General features: G+C 50.9%; 2 protein-coding genes across 4 annotated transcripts in view; one reads left to right on the top strand and one right to left on the bottom strand.

The window, feature by feature from the left end:
- Window positions 1–9375, top strand: part of DNAJA3 (DnaJ heat shock protein family (Hsp40) member A3) — a 29391-nt gene extending 20016 nt beyond the window's left edge. For 2 of the 3 annotated variants that reach the window (XM_021698357.2, XM_021698358.2), the window contains 3 exons: window positions 360–475; window positions 1312–1409; window positions 8167–9375. In XM_021698357.2, coding sequence (XP_021554032.1) covers window positions 360–475; window positions 1312–1409; window positions 8167–8189 — 237 coding nt within the window. In that variant the 3' untranslated portion in view covers window positions 8190–9375. Of the gene's footprint in view, window positions 1–359; window positions 476–1311; window positions 1410–7417; window positions 7621–8166 lie in introns of those variants that run through there. The other variant, XM_021698359.1, reaches the window with a different exon arrangement.
- Window positions 9376–15074: 5699 nt separating this feature from the next.
- Window positions 15075–25401, bottom strand: NMRAL1 (NmrA like redox sensor 1). The gene is made up of 6 exons (XM_021698156.1): window positions 25109–25401; window positions 24327–24957; window positions 20185–20423; window positions 17937–18186; window positions 16657–16847; window positions 15075–15357 (listed from the first exon to the last, which is right to left on the bottom strand). The coding sequence occupies exons 2-6, from the start codon at window positions 24364–24366 to the stop codon at window positions 15178–15180; spliced, it is 900 nt and encodes a 299-aa protein (XP_021553831.1). The 5' UTR covers window positions 24367–24957; window positions 25109–25401; the 3' UTR covers window positions 15075–15177.
- Between the last annotated feature and the right edge of the window lie 1384 nt (window positions 25402–26785).

Genomic DNA, 26785 nt, shown 5'->3' on the forward strand with positions numbered 1-26785 from the left:
CAGACCGTGGGCCTTGACTGTGGAATCGCCAGGGAAGGCAGTTCCTGGGTCGAATCTGCTCCTCTACGAGCACCAGGCACCAGCCTCAGCAGCATGCCCCTGTGTGGGCCTTGCCTCCTCTCTGCTCTTACTCTCTGTGCTCCCGCACTCCTCCTTGTGGGCTCATCTCCCCAAACTGCCTGCCTGAAAGTCCCTGTCACGGGCTCTGCTCCGGACGGACCCCAGTTTAGCCAGTTTCCATGTGGTTGTCTAGAAACCTGAATGGCAGTTCTTTCCTAGGAGTAAGTCTTTATGTAGTGAAATGTTTCCATCTGAGTAACTGGAGACCAAGGCAAACCACAGATTTCCTTTCTTTATAGATCCCCCCTGGGATTCAGACAGACCAGAAGATTCGGATGAGTGGGAAGGGCATCCCCCGGATTAACAGCTACGGCTATGGAGATCACTACATTCACATCAAGATAAGAGTTCCAAAGTGCGTGCCCACGTAGCCATGGTGAGGTCTGCCCGATCTCCGCACCTTCCCCACCCAGCAGGGCCCGGTTGAGGGCTTTTTACCTGCCGGGCCCTGTGCTGAGCCCCCCGGCCTGGGCCCGCTGTCCGCTGCTGTGAGCACGGAGGCTTGTGCAGGCTTGTGCTGCTTCCTCCCTCTAGCCAGGTGTGTCCTGCCCGAGTTCCCCCTTGCAAAGTGGGCATAATAAAAAAAAAGTGGACTCATTAGCTGCCCCAAAATTGAATAATACATCGGGCATACGTGGCTGTAGCTGCTGTTGTCATTTTTGTTATTACTGCTGTCAGGGCACTGGGGGTCTGCTGGGAGAGGCAAATCTGTAACTGGATCATGGCTCGTGACATCTGCATCCTCTGGGAAGAAGGTCTGAGCGCAGTGCTGGGGCCTCCCATCCCTCTGGGGAAGACTGGCTTAACGGGACTCCTTTTAGTTAGTTAACTTCCTACATAAGACACTTGTAAGAGGCCCCCCCTTTTAAGTAAACTGTTTAGTATTTATGGTAGCTGTTTAAAAACAGCTTAGGGTATTTTAGGAGATTTTCTTTTGTCTTAATGCTATGCTAATTTTCAGGTGAACAACAAGGATTTGACAGTTGGATAGGTGATGGGGTGCTCACCGTGATGAGCATAGCAGTTTCCATTTTCTTGATTGAAGCTTCGAGGGTGTGGCTCTTAGGTTCAGGGTGTGTCTCCCTGCCTGGGTCGGGGGTCCCACATTTCCCACATGCTGACATGGGAACTGGCCAAGCCCGTCATTAAAGGGCTGCCTAGAGGAAACACTCAACTGTGTTTGGTCCACAGGAGACTGACAAGCCGGCAGCAGAGCCTGATCCTGAGCTACGCTGAGGACGAGACCGACGTGGAGGGGACAGTGAACGGCATCACCAACACCAGCACGGGTAAGGCGGCACGGCAGCGTGCGGAAGTCCTCTCAGTCGTTGGACACACGGTTCCGGAGCATGTTGGGGTTTCCGCTTGCAGGGAGCAGGGTAGAAAGGGGAGCTGGGGCGCCTGGGTGGCTCTGTTGGTTAAGCGACTGCCTTTGGCTCAGGTCATGATCCTGGAGTCCCGGGATCGAGTACTGCATCGGGCTCCCTGCTCAGCAGGGAGTCTGCTTCTCCCTCTGACCCTCCTCCCTCTCATGTGCTCTTTCTCTCTCTCTCATTCTCGCTCTCTCAAATAAATAAATAAATAAAATCTTTAAAAAAAAAAAAAAACTTTAAAAAAAAAGGAGGGAAGCTGTGAGCTAGGAGGAGCTGAGTGCCAGCCGCGCTCCCGAGTAAAGCCACCCTGACTTGCTCTGTGTGCGCAGAGGTCAGGAGGTCAGAGAGCGCCAGCCTGCCTCCTGCCAGAGAGCAGCCGTGTGTCTCCCAGAGCTGCTCTGCTGAGTTCTATCCCCGGTTCTGCCACTTGCCTTGTGACCTTGGGCACAGCCCTACATGACATTCCTTGTAGCAGCTGAAGGAGAAGATGGATTGGAAGGCTTTCTGCAGTCCTGACCCAGAGCGCCTCACCGAGACCTCAGTAAAAAAGCCGGTCACGTGACTGCAGATCCGCCTGTGCACAGCAGGTCTGACTCTTGAGTTCGTCTGGCCATGAGCACATGCCTCATTCACTCTGCACTCCAGTGTCATGCTCTGTCTATGGAGTGTATCTACATGTTAGTGATTTGACACCGAAATGCTGGCAGGTGGGAGCTTCGGTGAAGGACACTGTGGCCATGGCACCTCTTCCCGTGAGAGGTGGGGGTGCGCTGCGGAGGAGGGCTGGTCCTCTGTTGGTGGGGACAGGCTGTGCAGGTGCGCTGGCTTCAGCCGCCCGTGCTTCCTCCTCTTTGCCTCGGCGTGTTTTTGTCTGGGTCCTGCACGCCCCTCCCATGTCCTCAGAGCCCGAATGGTCACTTGGAGCAGGTGGTGGGAGTTTCCCAGGGAGTTGGAGGGCTTGGCCTGGGAGCCCAGGGGTGGCGGTCCCAGCGGCAATGGACTCTGCATGGACTTTGTTGAGCTTCGTTGAGTCCAGGGGACCAAGTCCTCTGTGCAAAAGCAGCCACCACAATTCCTGTCTGTAGCCTGACCAAATGGAATGGTTTGGTGCCTGAACTTTTATATTCTTGTTAACATCTCTTGAACTAAAAAGAAGTGGGAATAGCTCTTCCACCTAATTCTGGTTGTGCTCCTCCAGCATCTTCCTGAATTGCAACCGTTCCCAGTCACCTAGCATGACTTGCTCTGCAGACACCCTAGCTTTCCTCCTCTCACCACCTACGGGGAGCTTCACATCTGCCTGAGTGAGCCCACGATGGTGACATGGGCCTTGTTCACTATATTAGAATGTTGGTGTTTTTATCAGTTCCTCTCTGGTCGTTTAAATTGAGAGTTGGTCATAGAGTCAGCTTATGAGTGTCTTTCTGACCCTTGTGGCTTTCATGGGTCCTTGTCCTGATAGCTCGTTCCCTTCCCCTTGTTCAGCCAGGCTTTGTTGGGAACCTCATGTGTGCCAGACACTTTGCCAGTTCTTTTTAAATTTTTATTGACATAATTTTGCTGAGTGTAGCTTAACTTTAATATATGCACTGGATGCGTTTCTAAAAGTTGTTTATAAAGTATAGTAGGTATGTCAAATTATTTTTCTTTTCCCATTCACTTTCATTGTCATTTCAGAGTTGTATTCCAGTGGAAAATTTGGCTCCCAGACATAATTTTTTATTTATTTTTATTTTTTTTAAAAGATTCATTTGGGACAGAGGGAGAGAGGGAAAGAGTGAGAGAGAGCATAAGCAGGGGGAGCAGCAGAGGGAGACTCCCCGCTGATCGGGGAGCCCAATATGGGGCTCAATCCCAGGACCCCAGTATCATGACCTGAGCTGAAGGCAGATGCTTAACCAACTGAGTCACCCGGGTGCCCCTCAGATCACTTTTTTAACAGCCTCCAATACACATGAGTCAGGGTGTCCTTGGAGACTGATGAGAGTCATCACAGATACAAATTGATTCCCGGGTGTCTTTGCTTTCGTTAGGGGAAGGGGCACCTGGAAGGCATTTGGGATAGATTCAGTTACATAGGAAACTGACCTAAAGTTTTGGGGGGGATTTAGTATCCCTTGATCATTTTTGGTTCCTAATGCAGCTGGTGAAAACTTTAATGGCTGAGCCTAACTTCTTTCCCAGTCTGTGAACCAGAAAGTCCAGAAAGTTGCGGTGTGCTTAGGGACTTTTAGGGCTCAAGGCTAAGCAGTAGGACACGGGGAATCAGGACAGTCTGATGCTACTGTGTGACTTTTTGAGTTAAAGACAGTGTGGCTTATTTATGTTTCTGGATCATCGTTAATTCTTGGTGACAACACACATACGTACGTTTACCTGTAAGTGTAGAAATCAGTTCCAGAGCTCATTATTTGGGTATCCCACCTGCTGTTTCTCTTCTCTGACATAGTGATGGCGTTGACCTTTACACAGGGTGGAGGCAGGAAGAAGATGAAGGGAAAGACATTTTAATAGAATGAGAGGTACTCTTGCTGGTTCAGCCTGTGTGTGTAGATGGCTCAGGGAGTCAGGCTGTCAATATAGACCTGCGCCTCCACCTGTAGGTGACCCAGTCCTCAGAAATCAGATCCTGGAATCCCGTTGCCCTGTTTCTTCAGACACATGTTCATTGAGCATTTGTTTTGTGCTAAGAAATGACGTGCACAGATAGGGTCCCTGCCTTCAGCCAGCTTACAGATAACGAGAGAAGGTGGCAAGCGTTGAACCCCAGATATGTGCCAGACCCTCCTCATAACACTAGGACTTTGTGCTCATGGAGAAAACATTTTGGCCCCAAAACGTGGCACATATTCATGGGATGAGCATTACCTGTTACTCTTCCCCTGGTATCACCTTAAATATAAACAGCCATCAAGCAGTTCTGACTTGGGATCCCTGCCTGTAGTAAGCTGGCATGTTCTTTGAATCCCCCAACACCTTGCATAGCACCTGGTGCAAGGCTGCTCATAGTAAATGTTGGCTGAGTTTATTTGAATTCATTTTCCTAACCATCAGCTGAGAGATGCTCCGAGGGATGGGAGTGTAAGCCCTTTTCAGGAAAGAGGAGACCTGTGGCCTCAGCTTGGACCTCTGTCTGTGTTGGCTGGGCAGCCCCTCTGGCTGGGGTCACCTTCTGAAGATGTAGACTAGAAATGCTCGTGTAATGCCCATTCAGCTGGAGTGGGCTTCCACTATGGGCATTTCCTCTTCTAAAGGCAAAAGTCAAATACTGGCTGTATTTACAGAAGCTTTGGAAGCCAAGTGCCCTTGTTGGTATCCCAGTCTTGAGATCAGCAGGCACCTGAGCATCCAGGATGTCCTGTAAGGACACCTACCCTAGGCTAGAAAAGCCATGTGTTTATAGACTTTGTCATCTATGTACATAGTTTATTCCTGATGCTTGGTTCAGAATTGTAAATTCAGTGCTTATATCCTTTGATGTCCCTGCCAGTAAACCTTATTCCTGAAGGAGACTGTAGTCCTTATATCCAAATTTAAAATAGAGATGAGGGGCGTCTGGGTGGCTTAGTCGGGTAAACATCTGCCTTCAGCTCAAGTCATGATCTTGGGGTCCTGGGATCGAGCCCTATGTTGGGCTACCTGCGCAGCGGAAAGTCTGCTTCTCCCTTTCCCTTTGCAGCTGCGCGCGCTCTCTCTCTCTCTCTCTCTCTCTCTCTCTCTAATAAATAAAATCTTTAAAAACATAAAATAGATGCGATGGTGTTCCTGGTTGTAGGGGGTGAGAATTTCTGGACGTGTGTCTGTGTTTTGTTGTTTTGTTTTTTTGTTGTTATGAATCATTAACCAGTTAACTAGATGCTTTTTCTGGGGACTTTGGCCACCGTGGCTCACATGCCTGTCGCCGTGGGGCATAACTGCTTCCAGCCTTCCGGGTGACAAGGACAGCAGAGTTGGGGGAGGAGGGTGACGGCAGTCTGAGTGTTTCTGTGCCCCATCGTGACTGGTAGCTAACAGTTTGGGTTCTGAGGTCTGCTGATGCAGGGCCCTGCTCTGCTGTTATTAGCTGGAAAGCCTTAGGCAAATCACTTCCCTCTCCAGGCCTCAGCAGTAGCATCTGTAAGTTGGAAACGATAATAGCACGTACTTCACGGGGTCCTTACATGATCAAATGAGATCAAGTAGGGAAAGCATCTGACATGGTACTCGGCACGTGTTAAAAGCTCTACCAGCTCTAACATAGCGACGCATGCACACACATAAAGATTTGTCATCCCCGTAACAAGAACGTGACGAAATTCAGTATTCTTGCTCTCCTGTGTCTGAGGAGGCCCAGGAGTGATGAGAAATTTCTGGTTTGTGTGTTGCTTTGTGTTAGGAGGGTCTTTGTTACTTAAGCCTTTATGTAAGAACGGGGACAGAAGGGACTAAGGGAAGGCACACATGGCCTTGTCATCTGTGGTAGTGGCACCTCTGCTGTGGTGATTGTTCAGTGCCTAGGTCCTCCGTGGGGGGCCCCTGGGAGTTGGGGATCACCCGGCCTCCTTGGCTTTGGTGATTGCTCCAACCTTGGTTAGCACATCCTTGTTTCGGGCCACTGCTCTCTCTCTAAGCTCTGAGAGCATGCCAGGTGCACGGGACTGTCCACGGGGCTGAACCCAGGACAGCCCTGCCCACCCCCGCTTGGGGCCTGGTACCCTGGCTGAGACCTTGGGGACCGTGACCATTTCTTCCTGTGCCACACACTGTACTTGGCATATGCGTCCTAGCGCATCAGTGACGTGCCCTACAGTTTAAAATCCTGAGTATGGGTGCATAGTCTAGCTCATGGCATTCACATTGCCCTACCTGCCTACTGGTTGGCAGATCTTGAAAAGGATGTGCTTATGCGGCAGCCTTGATCTCCGTAGCCTGTGCTTGGGCCCTGAAGAAACAGCAGAGCAGCTTCCCTTTGTCTGGAGCATCTGGCTCAGATGCTCTTTTTTTTTTTTTTTTTTTTTCTAAAGATTTTATTTATTTATTTGAGAGAGAGAGAATGAGAGAGAGCATGAGTGGGGAGGAGAGGGAGAAGCAGGCTCCCTGCTGAGTAAGGAGCCGGATGCGGGGCTTGATCCCAGGACCCTGGGATCATGACCTAGGCTGAAGGCAGTGGCTTAACCAACTGAGCCACCCAGGTGCCCCTCAGATGCTCTTGATAGGGAGTTTGCCCAGTGACATACAGGGTCCCCCGCTGCCATCGTTATAGGTTAGAAGAATCACACATGTTGTGGGATTCCACGAGGCAGTGAGTCCCCTCCTTGAGTGTCCCGGAGACGTTAGGTGCACATGTATGGAGCATGGAAGCTGGTAGGTTGGTCTTGGCACGTGTTCTTCACCTTCCAAGAGTCAGTGGCAAGGTTTTTAAGAGCTTGGGTTCTGGACCTGACTGCTTGGGTTTGAACTCCGTTCTCCCTCCCACCTACCAGCTCTGTCACCTTGGGCAAACTACCTAACCTCTCTGTGCATTTGTGTTTTGTGTTTTATTTTTTTTTCATCTGTGAAATTTACTTGTAAAGGATTAAATGAGCTCCCGTGAAATCTGTGTGGCCTGGCCTGGATGGCATCTGGCACTTGGCGGTTGTGACAGTTGTTACGATGGAGATAGCTGGTCATTGTCCCTCTCTGTGTCTTGTTTTCCTGTTGTGGGCCAGTGACTTGAGGAGCAGTTGGGATACACTAAAGCACGGAGTGGCCCATTTGCTTCAGTCATCTGACAGGCGAGGCTGTCCTGGCCAGCCTGGGAGTGGTCCCCTCCCCTTTCAGGGTGGTGCTTGGTGGCTTCTTGAGTGACCAGCCCCTGGGTGGCCAGGTGTGGGTAGGCGGGGCCAGGGATGGGACTCCTGGAGGTGGCGCCCTTCACCCCAGTTCTTTCTGCTGTTTGTGCCCAGGTGGCAGGACCATGGATAGCTCCGCAGGAGGCAAGGCTAGGCCTGAGGCTGGGGAGGACAAGGAGGGATTCCTTTCCAAACTTAAGAAAATGTTTACCTCCTGATACCTAGCCGAGGTAGGAAAACCCTGAGGTTTCTTCCCCTTTGTATCCCTGTGAACTAATCCCTGTTTTTCCTCACTTTAACCAATATCGTACCCCTGCTCCCTGCTCCCAGCCTTAGAAGAGGTGCCAATCTAGGTGTGGTGTATCTAGCTCTACTCAGAACCAGGCCTCTTGGTCTGTGCAGATGCCTGCATCAGGGCAAGGTGGCAGCCTCAGCCAGCAGCGCTGGGCTGAACCCGACTGCCCCAGCTGGCCTTCTGTCATGCCCACTTTCTGGAGAGGTTGCACAGGGGTGGGGGGCGCCTCACAGCCCTCCTTCCACCAGCTGCCAGGAGAACCAGGCTTCCCACGGTCACAGAGGGCAAGTCATAGCAGAGCCAGGCCTAGAACTCAGATCTCCCCAGCCTCCTGTCTGATTCATAGAACCCATCCTGCCTGGGAGGCGCAGGGCCATGTAAACCTCAGGGGGCTGCCGGGAGTTACGCTTGCTCACTGTGATGTCTTGGGACTTGCTTTTCACTTCTTCTGGTCCCTGGTGGCTGGGACTCCTGGTGCAGCCCCCTCCCAGGGATAACAGAAGCTCACCCACAGGGTGTCTTCCTCCTGGGATGCTGGTGAAACGTAACCATTTGTGTCTTGGCTCAGGAAAACGGTCCACTGGAAACTAGGCCGGGAGTAGCAGCCCCTCCTCATGGCCAGGGCACCAGAAGGATTCCAGAACAGCAGCACCGGGCCCCTTTCTGCAGAGGGCAACAGCAAAATCATGTGACAACATACGTCTCCACGGAACGGTCACGGGACAGCCCCTGGGCAGTAGGGTGTGGCATGCGTAAGGAATGGTAGAACTGTCCTGTCCATGGGTAGGTAATGTGGCCTCTTCTGGCTCAGGCAGAATAAAACAACTGGACATCTCTTCCAGAGCTAAAACTCTAATTTGGAATCAAATGTGGAGATATTAGTTAAAGAATTAAAGGCCATGCTTACAGCTTAAAAATGAAGCCTTAAGCTGCACCGAGTCATGAAGTGATTAATTTCCCTCTGAGCAAACCTCCGGGAGGTTCTGGAATGAGTCTTTCCTTCCAGATTGTCTTTCTGAGGAACCTGGGGCCTGCATGCCCCATCACATCATCCATCCTTCAGCAGAGACATCCTGTTTCCTTCCTGGAGTTTGTTTTAATTCCCAAAGATCCCAAGCAGCTGGAACGTGGGCACCTTGGGGCCTGGGGAGGCACATACCAAGGGCGTCCCTGGAGATGCCATTCCTGACCATGTGGGCCGTGATCTTTATCAGGACGGATAGTCCTTCCTTCCACCGTGTTTGGGGTGACCTCTTGTCCCCGACTTGAATTCTGTTGTCCTATGCCAGGCGTGGGGCTCCTGCCCTTCTGCTGGACCACAGGTGGTCACGGCTGCAGCCTGGGCCCAGCAGGCTAACAGCCTGTTAACCCAGTGCCCTGGCCCCCTCTGCCTGCCAGGGGCTTGGTTCTCACCACTCACACTGTTGACGTCTGTTTTCAGAAGTGTGTGTAAATTTTTCAATGCTGAGAATCATTGTCTGCTGTAGAAATGTTTGTTCAGAAAAGGAAAGCACAGTCTGAGCAGTTGCAGGTTTCACCGTCCAGCCAGAGCGAACCACAGTCCCCCAGCCTCGGCTTGTAGGACATACGGGCTCCATATGTTTCCAGGTCCTCCCCCTGTGGTAAGACAGGCTAATGGAGAAAACTTATGAATAGTTTCCTTTTTGCTTTCCTTCATAATTTACTAAAATAAAGTATCTATTACTGTCTGATCTAAGAATGTAAAATGATTCTGTATCAATGTAAATAAGATATTACTGCAAAAAGATACTTAAAACATAAATTGTGGTCATTTCTTCTTTGAAATTTGAATTCAAACCACTTTCTACAGGGGGCTTAGCAGTGGGGTTGCTGGTGTTCTGTCTACTGACAGGGCTGTCCGACATCACCGCTGGCCTTCCTGGGGCCGGCTGGAGAGGTAGCTGGCCTTGTCCAGAGTTGCACTGGCCCAGGAGCATACACACACTGGTGGCTGGGTGGTGCTCTGACAAGCCCTGACCTTCCAGCCCAGATCCCAGAGCAGGGAGCTTGCCATGGGACAGTGTGCTGATTGGATTGAATGTTCTGAAATTCAGAGAGCCCACGAGAAGATGTGCATGTCACTGTCTCCCTCACTAGATTTTTCTATTATTTTCAGAGCAACAGTGATTCTTTATTTACTTATTTATTTTGTTAAAATTTTTGCTCATTGTAGTTTAACTAGTCGGGGCTCCCAGCTGAGGCTGTCTCACAAAAGCCCCGATTCCTGGCATAACCAGAGTGGCCCTGAGCACAGAGCTCAGACCCACCAGGGCTCTGGGCTGAGCAGGTGAGCTGTGGGAGCCCTTGCAGGGCTGGGTGAAGAGGTTGGGAAGAGCTGGTGGGCACAGAGAGGAGTGGAGAAGTAGGTGGGGAGGGAAAGGTGCACGCGTGGGTGAGGCTGACCTGGGCACTGGAGCCTGGCTCCGACCCACCGGCAGGTCTCTGCTCGGATTTGTTTCTCACCTGAGCCATTCTCTTCCTCTTGAGGCCTTTGGGTTTGGGTGGACTTGAATGCTTGCTTCTCTGTCATGAAAACCCCTCCTCAAAGACAACAATCCCCTCCAGTCTCACAAGCTTCTTGGCTACCTAGGTGTCCAGAGACTGCCCCACCCTCGCTCTGCCCTTCTGCTGCACTGGGGTCTGTCACTGAATTCGGATACTTATAGCTCTTGCTGAGGTATGTTTTAGCGCTGGGAAACCTGTACTTTGTATCTCTTATTTTTTTTAAAGATCTTTAATTTTTTAAATTTTTTTACTTTTTAAAGATATTATTTATTTGAGAGGGAGTGGGAGTGATCGAATATGAATGGAGGGTGAGCAGAGGGAGAAGCAGATTTCCCGCTGAGCAGGGAGCCTGATGCGGGGCTCGATCCCAGGACCTGAAGATCATGACTTGAGCTGAATGCGGATGCTTAACTGCCTGAGCCACCCAGGTGCCCCCAAAGATCTTATTTTTAAGTAATCTCTACACCCATGGTGGGGCTTGAGCTCACAACCCCGAGATCAAGAGTCACACACACTACCAATAGACCCAGCCAGGCGCCCCATATCTTTTTTTTTTTTTAAGATTTTATTTAGGGGCGCCTGGGTGGCTTCAGTCGTTAAGCATCTGCCTTCGGCTCGGGTCATGATCCCAGAGTCCTGGGATCGAGCCCCACATCAGGCTCCCTGCTCAGCAGGAGGCCTGCTTCTCCCTCTCCCCCTCCCCCTGCTTGTGTTCCCTCTCTCGCTGTGTCTCTCTCTGTCAAATAAATAAATCAAAATCTTAAAAAAAAAAAGATTTTATTTGTCAGAGAATACAAGCAGGGGAAGGGGCAGTGGGAGAGGGAGAAGTAGGCTCCCCGCTGAGCAGGGAGCCCGATGTGGGACTCAATCCCAGGACCCTGAGATCATGACCTGAGCCAAAGGCAGATGCTTAACCAACTGAGCCACCCAGGTGTCCCAAACCCGTATCTTTTTTAACGAGAAGTTATGTCTATTTGGCATGATCCTCATGAAGGGTCGCAGATGAGCCAGTCAGCAACTTTACATAAAGTGAATGGGCCTTGACCTGCTTCCCCCGTGCCGGGAGACCGTAGGGAGTGGTGGAGACCAGCTGCCCTGTCTGAAGGGGACGCAAGCAGGGGGAGTGGGGGAGGGAGAAGCAGGCTTCCCGCCGAGCAAGGAGCCTAATGCGGGTCATGATCCCAGGACCCTGGGACCATGACCTGAGCCGAAGGCAGACGCTTAATGACTGAGCCACCCAGGCGCCCTGGGCATCCAGATTTTTTTTTTTTTTTAAAGATTTTATTTATTTATTTGAGAGAGAGAGAATGAGAGACAGAGAGCATGAGAGGGAGGAGGGTCAGAGGGAGAAGCAGACTCCCTGCCGAGCAGGGAGCCCAGGCATCCAGATTTTTATGTGGAGATTGTAGTTACTTCATTTTTGAGGTTACCTGTATTCTACAATTCACCCATTTAAAGTGTACAATTTAGTGGATTTTAGTTCAGTGCTGTGCAACCATCACTACAATTTTAGAACAGTTTCGTCACCCCAAAGAGAAACCCCACGTCCATTAGCAGTTATTCCCTATTTCCCCAGGTCCCCCAGACCCTGGCAACCACGAATCTGCTTCTTGCCTCTATGATCCACCTATTTGGCACATTTCCTATAAATGGAATCATACAGTATGTGACCTCTTCTGGTTCCTTCTGGTTTCACTTCATATAATGTCTCAAGGTTCATTCCTGTTGTAGCATGAATCAGTTCTTACTCCCCTTTTTATGGCTGAGTAAATTCCATTCTGTGGATAGACCACATTTGTTTTCCATTCATTCCCTGATACGCATCTGAGTTATTTCCAGTCTTTGGCTATTATCAATAACACTGTGAAAGCTGTCTCATTTTAAAATGTTGGCAGCTACTTAGATAAGGTACTTAGGAGTAGTCAAGCTCATAGACACAAAGTAGAATGGTTCATGGGGGGCCAGGGAGTGGGTGGGGTGGGGAAGGGAATGGGAAGTTAGTGTTTAATAGGAACGGAGTTTGGGAAGATGAGAAAGTTCTGGAGCTGGATGGTGGTAAGGGCTGCACAACAGTGAATATAATTAATGCCACTGAACTATACACTTAAACATGACTAAAACGGGGGGCATCTGAGTGGCTCAGTCAGGTGTCCGACTGTTGGATTCAGCTCAGGTTGTGATCTCGGGATCCTGGGATCAGGCCAGTGTCAGGCTCTGTTCTGAGCATGAGTCTGCTGGACTTTCTCCCTCTCCTTCTGCCCCTCCCTGTCTCTCTCTTGCTCTCTCTCAAATCTTTAAAAAAAAAAAAAAAGACTAAAACTGTAAACTTTATATTTTACCACAGTTAGGAAAGTGAGAAATGACACCTAACTACTCTATTTCAGGCACCAGATTTCAGAAAACCAGGCACGCATGGCATTCATCCAGCTGGGCCACCTCCACCAGCAGCAGGGGGTTGTGGTGCCTGGAGTCATCCCCTCTGTGTAGTGCTGAACCAGACTCCCCAGCACTGGGTATGACCCACGTGCGCGTCTTTGCTGCGGTGACGGCACAGGCAGGGCCCCTCAACTTCAGTGTCCAGGGTGCGGGAAGGGCTGGGTTTCTCTCCAGCCCCATTTAGTTATTGCCAAGAGACAAGGGAAGAGGGTCAACATGAAAGTCCGTTACAGATCAGATGGTTTAAAATACTAGGATTGGGGGGTGCCTGGGTGGCTCAGTCTGTTAAGCGTCTGCCTTCGGCTCAGATCATGGTCCCAGGGTCCTGGGATCGAGCCCGACATTGGGCTCCCTGCTGAGCAGGGAGACTCCTCCTGCCTCTCCCTGCTCGTGCTCTCTCTCTGTCAAATAGATGAAATCTTTAAAAAATACTAGGATTGTTTTGTAACAGACCTTATTTTTTAGAACAGGTTTAGGTTCTCAGCAAAACTGAGAGGAAAGCACGGAGATTTCCCTTACACCCTCTGGCCCCACATGCACAGCCTCCCCTACTGTTGTCACCACCAGAGCGGGACACTTGTTCCAACTGATGAACCTGTACTGATACGTCATCATCACCCAAAGTCCACAGTTTACATCAGGGTTCGCTCTGGGTGGTGTACGTTCTGTGGGTTTGGACAGATCTATCATGACATTATAACATCATAGTTTTACTGCTAAGGATTTGGGTTACATGCGCAGTAACCCAGTACATTCATTGGTGAATGACCAATGGGTCATGGTCATATCCAACCCATGGTTGGATAGTTCATAGCACGTGGAGCATCCTGATTGTTGCACACAGTTCTATCTACTTCATTGGCTTTGGGATGTGGGCTGTTGCCACTGAGGTCAGCTGCTTTGGCCACACATGGGATGGGGTTAGTGGGTGCCACCCTTTACAAGAGGGAACAGGCCGAAGGGCACTGGAGACTTGTAGGGTTTGACCATGTGTGTCAGGAGAGGGAGGGTGACCCAGAGGTGTCAGACACTGCTTTCACAAATGATCTCATGGTGCCCTCGGAACAGACTGGCCAGGTAGCACCAGGTAAGCAGACTGGCGAGGCTCAGCGATGTGCCCAGGTCCTGTCACTTTGGAACCCAGTGTGGGCTCTCGCTGGTTTGCTCTGCACCTGGTGTTCCTCCCAGGCTCCGTACTGACCTCGGGCCACTCCCGGATCTCATCACAGTGAGTCTCAGCCCCAAGCAGGTGAATTTCCCACCCTGGGACCTAGGGGACTTGGCTCACATGGGGCTGGACGCAGATGGCCTGTCATTCTCTTGGAAGCCCACACTGTCAGTCTTCCTTCCTGTCCTGTGGGGGAGGGGGGCTTGCTGCCCTCCCCTCAGACCTCAGAGGCTGTCCGTGTCCCCCTAAAGTAGGCCCCCTCCTCCCATTATTATCTGTGCCACCTCTTCTCTGCAGCCCTGTGTCAAGCTGTAAGTATTCATGCATATTTATATCTGGCTCTCCCCCGGGCGCCTGGGTGGCTCAGATGGTTAAGTGTCTGCCTTCGGCTCAGGTCATGATCTCAGGGTCCTGGGATCGAGTCCTGCATCGGGCTCCCTGCTCCTTGGGAGCCTGCTTCTCCCTCTGCCTTTCTCTCTCGCTCTGTCTCTCATGAATAAAAAAATATATATATATCTGGCTCTCCCACCAACCTAAGCTCAAGGAGAAGAGCATAACCTTTTTGATTAATATTGTATTTAGATTGTCAAACAAATGCTCTTTCAAGTAATCAATGGATCGAATGTATGTGGTGGGACTTGGGTAGGATGGAGGTTATGCAAATCCGTAGATGAAAAACAAGCCTGCCACGGGGCCTCCGGTACGTGACATGTGTTCTCTGGGCGTTGACCTTCCTCTTTTCTAAAGTGAGCCGGAGAAGTCGAACGAGACCCGCCATCCCAGCCTGTGCGCACACCATCAGCGAGGCCTCGCTGTCACTTCCTTGACTTTGCCTCCCCCAGCCTTTGCTCGAAGCGCGTCACCCGTTTTCAGCAGTGTGCAGTCATGGCGACCTCGGCTCCACAGTCTGCCATCGCCCTTCAGATGTTCTGCCTGGCCTGTTCTGAAGATCACCCACATCTCAGGGCTGCCGCAACAGGGGGAAGGCCCCACCCCAGAGGGTGACACCTTCAAGCTCCAAGAAGGAACATGCGGTTGGCCTCACCAGCTGTCAACAGGCATGGCTTGCTGGCTGGCTTGGGGAATCCCCTCTGTGCCCTGGACCCTACATGGTCCAATGTAGTTGAAGCAGCAGTCAGAGCTGTGGTCACAGCGCTGTCTCCCACCTACTGGACGAAACTTATAACTGCATTTACATCCTGTGTTTTGAGCCCTCCCACCCCCGGCAGGGGAGGGGTGCTGAGCCCCAGCCACCTGATGCTTCCTTTTGGAATTTTCATGCCCCAGCAGCTGCCACCCCAACCCCAGTCCCTGAAACAAAGCCCTCTTCTTTTGGAACCCATCTGTGAGAACAATGGCCTTTATTTAAAAAATAATTTTTTTGTAACACAAGAACGGATCACTGTGACACTTCCCCGTGCCCCCAGACGGGGCTGAGAGATGGCGGGGTCAGAGCCCAGCAAAGTCTCCTTTGTGCTGCTCCAGCCACTGGTCCAGTGTCCTGGCCTTGGGGTTGAGCCTCAGGGTCAGTTCAATGTCACGGTCAGGTTTCAGGGCATAGAAACGGAACATGTTGGCCAGGTCCCGGGCACCAGGGAAGCCATACTTCTCATAGTCCTCCGGGGTCGTCTAGAAACAGAGGGGAGTCTGTTGGGTCTGTCAGCATCTCTGTCACCCCAGCTGTGGGCAACCCAGTCCCGACCCAAGTCATTTCCAGTAAGTTCATCTGAAAAAAGTTCAAAAACCACTGTTTTAAGTCAACTTAAATCCTGTTCTTTCAAGGGGCGCCTGGCTGGTTCAGTCAGAAGAGTGTGCGACCCTTGATGTTGGGGTCATGAGTGAGAGCCCCACATTGGGTGTAGATATTACTTAAAAAAAAAAAATCATAAATCCTTTTGAGTTCTTTTGAGATCCTGAGATGGAAACTTCTCAGCCCTTTCCAAACCAGAACTCTGCAAACATCACTTTCTTGCTCAAAAACTAAAGCTGTTCTCCTTTCCTGACCAAACTGAATGTAAACTCAGCTCCTGAAATTGTCCACAGCTGCATCAGACCTTTCTTTGTTGAGACGTAATGCACGGCCATTTAGGGCATGTTTTCTAGAGCACCTCCTTGCGCTAGGGAAGCACTTAACATCAATTATTCCGTTCAATCCTAACAACCAGGGAAGGAGATACTATTCATGCAACCATTTTATAGATGAGGATACTGAGGCAGAGAGGGTCTGGGACTGTGCCTCAAGGTCACACGCTGGTGGTGTTAAGGGCTGGGAGCAGGATCCGAATCTGGGGAGTCTGACCCACCTGAAACACGCCCTGCCATGGCGTCCCCATCATTGCTTTGCTCGGGTCTGGGGGCTCTGGGGGTGGTTTTTATCTTTCAATGACCTGGGAGTTTCCCAGATTTTCTTTAATAAGTCAGTCTCACTACCATAATGGGAAGAACCAATAAGAAACAAGGCACCTGGGGTTCTGAACAGGAAGACTGAGGGTCAGCGGGGAGAGGGGGCCAGAGGGCCTCCCGCCCACCCAGCCAGGCCAAGAGGAGACGGGTAGGGCCCATCTCTCTGGTCTCCTTCCCCTTCCCTCCCTCAAGTCACACCCCAGAGAAGCCCAGCACCCCTGTGTGTTCATGCCTTGCCTTGGACCCTCGTATCCCCTCTTCCTGGAAACTTCCTCACTAGTTAGTCAACTGCCTAAGCCAGACCTGGCTCAGCAGCCACACCTGACTCCCAAGTACAGCATGACAAAGGTTCACAGTGATGAATTCAGATTTACCCTGCCCGGAGTGAGGGGGCCGCCCTAGATACTGCTTCCCTACCACCCATAAAGCCCCCACTGGGGGTGAGAGTGACCAGAACGGGCTGCCAGAGCCCCCGGTGGGAGCTGGGATGGCACCAATCCAGGGCCCAGGACCGCGGGAGCCCACCTTGGCATTGCGCACGGCCTTCCCAGTGTGCTTGGAGAGCAGGGCGGCGTACTCCTCTGCTGTGTGCTTGCAGGTGCTGAGCCCAACGTTCCGGCTGACGTATTCTTCCGGCATCTTCAGCAGGCTGAGCACCACGGGACCCAGGTCGGTCACAGATATGCCATCCATGGGCACATCACCCATGGGCAAGCCTGGGGGGGAGGGGAGGTGTGTGCTAGCACATGTTCCTGCCATGCCCACCGCCGGGACACGGGCACAGGTCAGCGCCCCCAGTGTCTGTGGTGGAGGGTTCACTCAGGAAACAGGGTGCGATCCGAGCTCTGCCACCTTGGCCCCTGTTTACGCCCTGAGCCCTGGTTGCTCCATTTACAGAGTGGGGCGAACGCTGGGCCTGCCCACCCTCCCGGGGCTGAGACAGGAACAGGAAGGAAATGAAGGGGCTGCTCCCGAGCCGCTGGTCCCCGTGCACTCTGTGGTATCTGGGATTCCTGACCTGGAAAGCCAACTATGCTAACAGGAATGCTGGATGCCGAGGCCAGGGACTGGCCCAGAGTGGCACATGGCAGGTGCTCCCTAAATGTGTGGAGTCGGTGGGTGACTCTACCTGCCAAGGTGGTCTGGTAGCTGGGGAGGCAGAGCAGGAGCACTTGGGTCCTGCCGCTTTCCGCACCCATGAGAAGGGTCCACCACAGCTGCCCATTCAGGTCACCCAGAGACTTTTTGGGGACAGAGCTCAGCTAGAGTCGGAACACAAGAGGTATCCCCGACCAGCTCTGCAAACTATGAAAGGGCGATGCCAGTGTGCCAACACCAGGCCCAGACTGCTCACCGTCCTTGCTGTTCACGCACAGGGGAGGGGTGGCCGGCTGAGGACCCTGGTCAACCACAGGACACGAGCTGCCTAAGGCTCCCTGTAGCCCATTTACAGACGGAGAAGAAAGTGCTTTCCTACTCTGTGACACCTACCACTGGACCTGATCCTCCAAGTCCTCTCCTTACTCGTGAAGGAGAAGTAGCAAGTGTGCTCATCTCTGGGACGAAGCATCGCATCACTGCCTCCTGGCAGATTTTCTCATCGCCCCTGCAAGAGTCAGTCACGTCCATTCCACAGAGCAGGAAGCAGAGGCCCAGCGAGGTTACATGCTTTGTGCAAAGTCACAGGCCTAACATGAGGGAACCAGGGCTTGGACCCGGAACCATCTGAGGACAAGCCCATTTTCTACAACATCCACAGCTCCCCTCAGTGAGAGCGGACGCTCAGGAAGGAGTAGGGCACTCACTCAGCAAGTAGCTCTTTCCATCGGGGGCTTTCTGGGGCAGGAAGTAGGAGAGGAGATTCTCAAAATAGCAGGACAGCCGCACACTGGTCATGGGAACTCCGATGTCCCGGAAATATTCCTCTACCTCCCCTTTGCCATCAAAGTGGCCTGCTGCCAGTCTCCCACCCGTCAGCTTCTTGATGTTCTCCAGGCCACTGTAGACCACGTAGTGAAGGCCCAGGCGCTTGGCCAAATCGGCCAGCAGCTTTCCCTGGTGAGAAAGAAAGGAGAAGCCACAAAGCTAAGAGGGAGGATGTGTGTCCCCAGTCAGAGCCCTGGCTCTCCCACCCCCATTGCCACTGTGCCTGATGCTAAGAGGCTGACACCACTTCACCCTCTGATAAGGCTCCCTGTTCTGGAATGATGCTCACACGTGGTACCACGCCCTCACACACCACTGTGAACCTTCTGTCTTAGTGTCACTTCTCCAGATCACCCGGGTGGTTGTACTTCCCGATATGCTCAACTGCGGCCCTCCCACGTGCACTGTGACGGGTGGGGGTAGGTCTTCTGCTTGGGAGAGGGCCGCACGGAGCTCTCCCACCTCTGCCTGCTCCATGCAAAGCCATGCTCCTTGAAGGGCCCCAGCAGGCCGCTAAAGAGGTGGTACAGCTCAGGGATGAAGCACAAACACTGCTTGGGGGCCACACCTGCTCTGCAATGCACTAGCCTCGAGATCCTGGACCAGTGACCTAACCTTCTGGCAGCGGTTAAACTGGGACAGCCACACCACCTGCCACATAAGAATGTGTAGGGGATTGAACGGTGGCCTCCAAAAAGATATGTGCACATCCTAACCCCCAGAACCTGTGAATGTGACCTTATTTGGGAAAAAAAATCTGCAGATATAGTTAAGGAACTTGAGATCATCCCAGGTGGGCCCTCAATCTGAGGACAAGGGTCCCTGTAAGAGACTGAAGAGGAGACATGGAGAGGAGAAGGCCACATGAAGGTAGAGACTGGGTGGATGTGGCCACGAGGAGAGCCAGCAGCCACCAGAAGCTGGAAGACGCAAGGAGTGGAATCGCCCTTAGAGCCTCCTTCTGAAGGCTCCTTGATTTTGGACTTCTGGCCCCCAGACCGGAGAAGAGTCAGTTCCTGTTGTTTTAAGCCACTCGGCTTGTAATGGTGGCCACGGGATGTGAACACAGGCAGTTGGGATAATGAGCCAAGACTGCCATCCATCAGAAAAGCTGTCCTCTCCACTTTGTGGGATGGGCTTCCATGTAAGATGTATTCAAAGACAATGTCAAGGCTAAAAACAAGTCTGGAGACCAGTGGTCCAGTCCAATCTCCCTTTATTTTACGAAGGCCCTTTTTCCTAACAAAGCCCAGGGCAGGGAAGGCCCACATCCAAAGCAGGGCTGTGGCTGGCTGTGGATGACCCAGGGCTGAAAGCTAATGTGCTGGCCAGTCAGCAGGTGCCTCTCCTCTGCCATCACATTCCACAGATCCCTAAGTACCTGTGTGTGACGGGCTCTGTGCAAGTGTCCCCATCTTCAGTGGGATAGAACAATGGCCACATCTCACATTCTGTTTCCTATCCCTCCCCGTGCTGCCTGGGCTCAATAACCAACTAACTAGAGAGAATGTGCATGGAAAACAGAATAAACCGAAACATACAACACGTCAAAGGGGACACGGGGACTTTCTGCGCTGATGGAAATGTGTTCTGATTAGATTGGTAATATGTGGGTATATTTATATTCAAATTTTATCCAACAGTACAATTAAAATGTGTGCATCTTATTATCACAAAATGATAGGTCAACAGAGTTGGTTTTTTGGAAAGTGTAAAAAGTTACTGGATGACAAAGTAGATTATCAGCTGGGGGCTGGGGGAGGGAGGAACCGGGAGTGACTGCTAATAGGTACAGGTTTCTTTTCAGGGTGATAAGACGTTCTGGAATTAGGTGGTGGTGATGGCTGCACAACTTTGAGAGTATACACTGAATTATACACTGAAAGGGCAAACTATGGTGTCTGAATGACATCTAAGCAAAAGTCACTGGAAGAGGAAGCAGCTGCCTCCCGCGCTCATTAAAGTCCAGGAGGACTGCATGGAAGAGGAGGGAAAAGGCCTGCAGTGGACAGTGGTCACAGGCAGGGTCAGCCCCTCTCTAGCAAGTTGGAGCTGCCTCCCAGGGAGCCCCTTGTAAGATGCCCTGCTCCTAGGCCAGCCTCCCCATATCTTCCCACCTGCCCTCACCTGCTTGACCTCCTGCTCCTGGCTGCAGTTTTCCCAGTAGTTGGTCACAATGAAGGCAGCATGGGCCCCACTCAGGGCCAGCTCCATGCTGGCTTCGTCATCCTGGTCTCCCCGGACCACCTCTGCACCCTGCAGCCTCAGCTCCTTTGCTGCCTTCTGCCCAGGGTCCCGTGTTACCACTCGAACCCTGAACGTCCCATCTTCCAGGAGCGTCCGGGCCACTGAGCCTCCCTGAGCACCTGTGAAGAGACAGAAAGACCTGCAGGGTGGGACCTGCCTGGGGGTCCTGCTCAGGGGAAGCCCCAAAGGGAACGCTCCACACCAGCCAGACACCCAGACACTTTTCACCTGTGATCCTCACTGAACACCTTACACCATTTAAAAAATAACAGCTTTATTGAGATAGAATTCACCCACCTTTTAAAGGGTAGATAATTTGTATTTATTTAAAAAGTGTTTTGGAAAGGGGCGCCTGGGTGGCTCAGTTGGTTAAGCGACTGCCTTCGGCTCAGGTCATGATCGTGGAGTCCCAGGATCGAGTCCCGCATCGGGCTCCCTGCTCGGCAGGGAGTCTGCTTCTCCCTCTGACCCTCCTCCCTCTCATGCTCTCTGTCTCTCATTCTCTCTCTCTCTCAAATAAATAAATAAAATCTTAAAAAAAAAAAAAAAGATTTAAAAAGTATTTTGGAAAATCTGTATACTAGTTGGCTGATTTTGCCCAGAGTAAACAAATACTTATACTGGGCAGCTGAGACTTCTCCCACTGTACACGCATCATACTTGCCTCGAATTTCACCAGTAAGACTCACTGCTTCAGGTCAAATAAATACATAAAGCATACAGTGCAGTGGTTTTTTGTATATTCAAAGCATGCAACCATCATCACAGTCAATTTTAGAACATTTCATTCCTCCCACCCCCTAAGAAAACCCATGCCCATCAGCACTCACTCCCTATCGCCCTCCCTCTCAGCCCTGGCAACCACTCATCTACTTTCTGTCTCTATCCATCTGCCTATTCGGGATGTTTCCCACAAATGGGATGATACAATATATAGTCTGCTATGTCCGGCTTCTTTCACTTAGCATGTTTTCAAAGTTCCTCCATGTTTTAACAGGCATCACACCTTTTATCAAATGTTTGAAATGTGGGACACCTGAGTGGTTCAGTCGGTTAAGCGGCTGCCTTTGACTCAGGTCATGATTCCGGGGTCCTGGATGCATCGGGCTCCTTGCTCAGTGGGGAGCCTGCTTCTCCCTCTCCCTCTGCCTGCCGCTCCCCCTGCTTGTGCTCTCTCTCTCTCTGATAAATAAATAAATAAAATCTTTAAAAAAATGTTTAAAATGTATTATGGGGCAGCTGGCTGCTTGGGTGGTAGAACGAGCAACCTTAGGGTCATGAGTTTACTTGTACAAAATAAATAAGTAACATGTATTACAATATTTAACGCATACACAAAGGGATGTCAACACCCATGTACCCACCCCTCAGCTTAAGAAATACAGTATTACCTACCATCTTCTTCCTTTTTTTTTTTTTTTAAAGACTGAGGGGGCCCCAGGCTGTCCCAGTCAAAAGAGCTTGCAACTCTTGATCTCGGGGTCGTGAATTTGAGCCCCACTTTGGGTGCTTAAACTTAAAAATTGACTTAAAAATTTAAAAAAAAAAAACACCTTTAGAATAGATTTAAAAATGACTGAGAGGGGCGCATGGGTGACTCAGTCATTAAGCATCTGCCTTCGGCTCTGGTCATGATCCCAGGGTCCTAGGATCAAGCCCCGCATGGGGCTCTCTGCTCAGCGGGACCCCTGCTTCTCCTCTCCCACTCCCCCTCCCCCTGCTTGTGTTCCCTCTCTCACTCTCTGTCAAATAAATAAAATAACATCTTTTAAAAAAATAAAAATAAAAATGACTGAGAAAATGACAAAAAGTAAAATCATTAAAAGGAATAAAATAAAAATCATCCATAAATATATGTGTAAGAAAACTGGCTGTAGCACTATTTGCAATAGTGGAAATTTGTAGACAAATGACGTGTCCTTGGGTAAGAATCTGGTTAAATAGTCGGGCTCCCTGCTCAGCGGGGAGTCTGCTTCTCCCTCTACCCTTCCCTCCTGCTCTCTCTCAAATAAATAAAATCTAAAATAAAAAAAAAGAAAGAAAGGGGCGCCTGGGTGGCTCAGTTGTTAAGCATCTGCCTTCGGCTCAGGTCATGGTCCCAGGGTCCTGGGATCAAGCCCTGCATCAGGCTTCCTGCTCCGTAGGAAGCCTGCTTCTCCCTCCCCCACTCCCCCTGCTTGTGTTCCCTCTCTCACTGTGTCTCTCTCTGTCAAATAAATAAAATCTTTAAAAAAATAAAAAAGAAAGAAAAAAAAGAATCTGGTTAAATAAGTGATCGATCCATGCCAAAGTGACTGAAAAGAATGTGGCAGATCTGTATGTACGACTTGCACAGGTGAACATGAACTCTCCTGGAGTGGAAAAGGTAAGTTGCAGAAGTACAACTACCCTCACACAGTACTGGTGGGAACATAAAATGGTGCACTTTGTTTTGTTTTGTTTTTAAAGATTTTATTTATTCATTTGAGACACAGAGATACAGAGAGAGAAAGAGAGAGCATGAGCCGGGAGAGAGGGAGAAGCAAGCTCCTCCCTGAGCCAGGAGCCCGATGTGGGGCTCGATCCCAGGACCCTGGGATCATGACCTGAGCCAAAGGCAGACGCTTAACCATCTGAGCCACCCAGGCGCCCCTGTGCAGTCACTTTGAAAAACAGTCCGGTGGTTTCTCAAAGGGCTAGACACAGAGTTACCATATGATCCAGCAAGTCCAGTCTAAGCATGCACCCCCCAAATTAAAAACATGTCTACACGAAAACTTGTATATGAAATGTTCCCAGCAGCATTATTCACAATAGCCAAGAGGTGGAAACAAATCAAATGTCCATCAATGGATGAGTGGATCAACATGATGTGGTCTACCATAAAATGGAATATTATTCAGCTATAAAAAGAAGTGGGGTACTGACACATGCTGAAAAGTGGGTGAACCTTGGGGCGCCTGGGTGGCTCGGTGGGTTAAGCGACTTTTGATTTCGGATCAGGTAGTGATTCCAGGGTCGCACTGGGTATGGAGCCTGCTTAAGAGTCTCTCTCTCCCTCTCCCTCTGCTCCTCCTCCCCACCCCAAACCCAAAAACAAACAAAAAACCCCAAAGTGGATGAACCTCAAAAACATGATGCCAAGTGAAAGAAGCCATTCCCAAAAGGCCACATCCTGTATGATTTCATTTACAGGAAATGTCCAGAATGAGCAAATCTACAGACAGAAAGTAGACTGATGGCTACCAGGGGCTGGGGAAAGTCAGGAGAAATGCTAGTGGGTATGAGGTTTCCTTTGGGAGTGACGAAATGTTCTAAAACGGCCTGTGGTGATGGCCACAGAGCTCTGTGTATATACTAGACATCAGCGAACTGCACACTTTAAATGGGTGAATTGTACGATATGTGCTTTATATCTTAAGTTGTTCTATGATTTTAAAAACATATACAGGAAAGAAAAAAAAACAGATGGGGGCAAAATAAGACCCTTTACCATTTATTTAAGATTTTTTTTTTTTAAAGATTTTATTTATTTATGTGAGAGAGAGAATGAGAGAGAGCACATGAGAGGGGGGAGGGTCAGAGGGAGAAGCAGATTCCCCGCTGAGCAGGGAGTCCGATGCGGGACTCGATCCCAGGACTCCAGGATCATGACCCGAGCCGAAGGCAGTCGCTTAACCAACTGAGCCACCCAGGCGCCCTAGACCCTTTACCATTAAAAAAAATAATCTTTGTGTCTCTCTAACCTGTCTGGTAGGATACTCTAGAAACTTGATGACAGTGATGGATGAGGTTGTCAGGACGGAGGTGGGAGGGAGATTTAGTTTTGGTACTATGTGCACGTGCCACTTATTCGAAAAAGTTAATTTTTTTAAAACGTGAAGGGGGCTGTGCGCCCAGGTGCTGCCTCCAACCCGGCCCCCCCACACCCCCCGCCCTGGCCGGGTCAGGGGTCCGAGACGCAGGACCCTCCCTCCAGGCCCCATCCACCCACCCTGGGGACGTCTCCCAGGCTCCGCGGGGCTGCGCTCGCGCTCGCTCACCTGTGGCTCCAAACACCACCACCAGTTTCCTGTCCGCCATGCTAGTCGGCGCGGGAAGTGCGGTCCCGGAGGCCAGGAGGCAGTGGGACGCGCGAGGTCTGTGATGCGTCCACCGGTCCCTCCTGGGACGACCCCGAGCGCGCACCGCGTGGGCCCAACGGGCGCCAGACACCCCGACCCCGTCCCCCACCTCCCGCACGGAACCTCCCGCCGCCGCGATCTCCACGCCCCAGCCCCGGTGGGAAACCTTGGAGCCGGAACGGTGGGCCCCGGGCCTTGCAGCCGAGTTCACCGTCGGGGGGTGTGGGGAGGTGTGGAACCTGCGAGAAGGCTGACCCCGCCCGCAGCTCCAGCCCCGCCCTGGCAAAGCCGCCCCTCCCCGGCCGTCCTGCGAGAAGGGACCCCAGGCCGCGCTGCTTTGGGACTCCTAGCGTCCGGGCCCTGACTCCGCGCGGAGCTGAGCTGCCATCCCCCCCTCGGCGGGCACAGATGGTTCGTCCCGGATCACGCGGGCCTGGGCGTGCGTCCGCGCTGCGCAGCCCCGGCGGCTTGCGGCAACTGGATTTGCGGATCCCCTGGGCTCCGCGAAGCGCACGTGCGGAGCAGCTTGGCGGGCGGCTGGCGGTGAGGCCTACGAAAGCAAAAAAACGGAAAAAAAACACATGGTTTTATCTTGCATGAACATCTGGAACTTGCAGATACGGGGTGTCACCTAAAGATAATTAAACAGCATCTGGGACTCTCAACCCCCAAGGATCTGAGTTCTTGAAAGCCTAACTCACCTTTGAGGTTGCGACTAGTTGCACGGATTTGAGTTATTTTTAGCAGAAAAAGTGAGATTTCTCTGTGTTCAGCTAAAACTCAAAAATGGTCCTGTTGCTCCTCTCCTGAAAACGTATTACTGGGTAATAATTTTTTTTTTCTTTCGTTTACTCATTCATTTCAAAATGTGTATTGACCCATCCGGGAATGTCAGCTTCGTAACAGCAGGCACATCTCTGTATTCACTGCTGAATTTCCAGCACTTAGCACAGCACCTGGCACGTAGGCGCTCAATAAATATTTGCTGATTGACCCGTTGTCTAAACATCTAGACACTGGAGTTCCCCGGAAACCCAACTAAAACTGGTGCTGTTTTCCCAAATCTAGTGGTGGAGATAACTTACAGGATAATATGTATTTTATTTATGTAAAATATTGGTCTTTATTATAAAATGCATGTATTTATTTTAATACATATTATTTTTACTGGTGTTTATAAATGAAGATTTCATCTATGTGTTCATCTTGCATAAATCTTTTGCAGTCTCCACCACATCCTGTTATGTTATGTCTCTATGCTGAGACTGTAATGTTTGCCTGGGTAGGACTCACCACGTTAGATAGATAGGGCTAATCCTTACTCATTCCTTAAGATTCCACATAGCCATCACCTCCTCCAGGAAGCCCTTCCCGGACCCCTAAGCTAGGCTAACTATTCCTATTCTATTCCCATCTCTATCCCACTGATAAAATTGTCTACCGTAGTAGGAGGGCTTCCTGAGATCTGGCCTATGTCATGTTTCTCTCTGTATCTCTTCCTTCTGGCACCATATCCAGCACTTACTAGGAACTCAATTAATACCTACTAAATGGAACCCAAGTGCATAATAGTGTGTTAAAGGATGAGGGTTTTCTTCAATTACATAAGGATAAAGCACAAAACCCAATGTCTCAAGGTCTCCACTTTAAGGAAATAAATCCAAACCACAAGGCATGTAGTAGGACCAGCTGCAGTTTGCAAGGCCTGGTGCAAAATGAAAATGCAGGACTCCTTGTTCAAAAATGATCAAGAATTTCAAGAAAGCAACAGCAGAGCATTAAACCAAGTGTGAAGGCCTTCTCACAGAGGGACCCTGTGCAAATGCTGGGGTTACAAGCCCAGGAAGCCAGCCCTGGTGCCCAGGTTTAATTGAGTAGCATCCCAGGGACACAAGGAACTCAAGGGACACAAGGAACTCCATGCCTTTTGGCCTTCCAACCTACAGCTTGGAAATCAGTGCAAGCAATGAGTGGCAGAATGGCATCTCTGCCCCCGGGCTTCTGGTCATTGGTGCTGGTGCCAGGGGTTCTGTCTGGAAGTGGGTAGGTATTGACAGCCTGGGCAAAAGTCTTGTCTGTTGAAGCCCCACCCAGCCCACGACACCACAGTGGTCCCCTGAGGCCTGAGGAGAAAGATTTGGCTACTGACTGGTGTGCTCAGCTGTGACTCCGCACTTCCTGTGGGTCTTTATATCTGACGGAAGACTTCCTCCAAAGCTCTTGCCAGTTCACCAAGTCCAGTGACTTGTGGTAGTAATGATAATGGTGGGGCGGGGGGGGGGGGGGGGGGGGGGGGGAGGCTCCCCTCGCATGCTCCCTTCTGTTTGGAAAAAAAATCCCCCCCTATCATTTTTTTATTTTTTTTTTTTTTTCCCCTC

This window comes from Neomonachus schauinslandi, chromosome 5 (genome assembly GCF_002201575.2).
Source record: "Neomonachus schauinslandi chromosome 5, ASM220157v2, whole genome shotgun sequence".
Classification (NCBI taxonomy): Eukaryota; Metazoa; Chordata; class Mammalia; order Carnivora; family Phocidae; genus Neomonachus; species Neomonachus schauinslandi.

Excerpts from the sequence above, each read along its gene's own strand:
- NMRAL1 (XM_021698156.1), bottom strand. The coding sequence starts at position 24,366 with ATGGCGGACAGGAAACTGGTGGTGGTGTTTGGAGCCACAG. Across the intron at positions 16,848-17,936 it reads TGGAAAGAGCTACTTGCTGA|GCTTGCCCATGGGTGATGTG; the intron begins GTGAGTGCCCTA and ends CCTCCCCCCCAG. Across the intron at positions 15,358-16,656 it reads AGGCCGTGCGCAATGCCAAG|ACGACCCCGGAGGACTATGA; the intron begins GTGGGCTCCCGC and ends CTCTGTTTCTAG.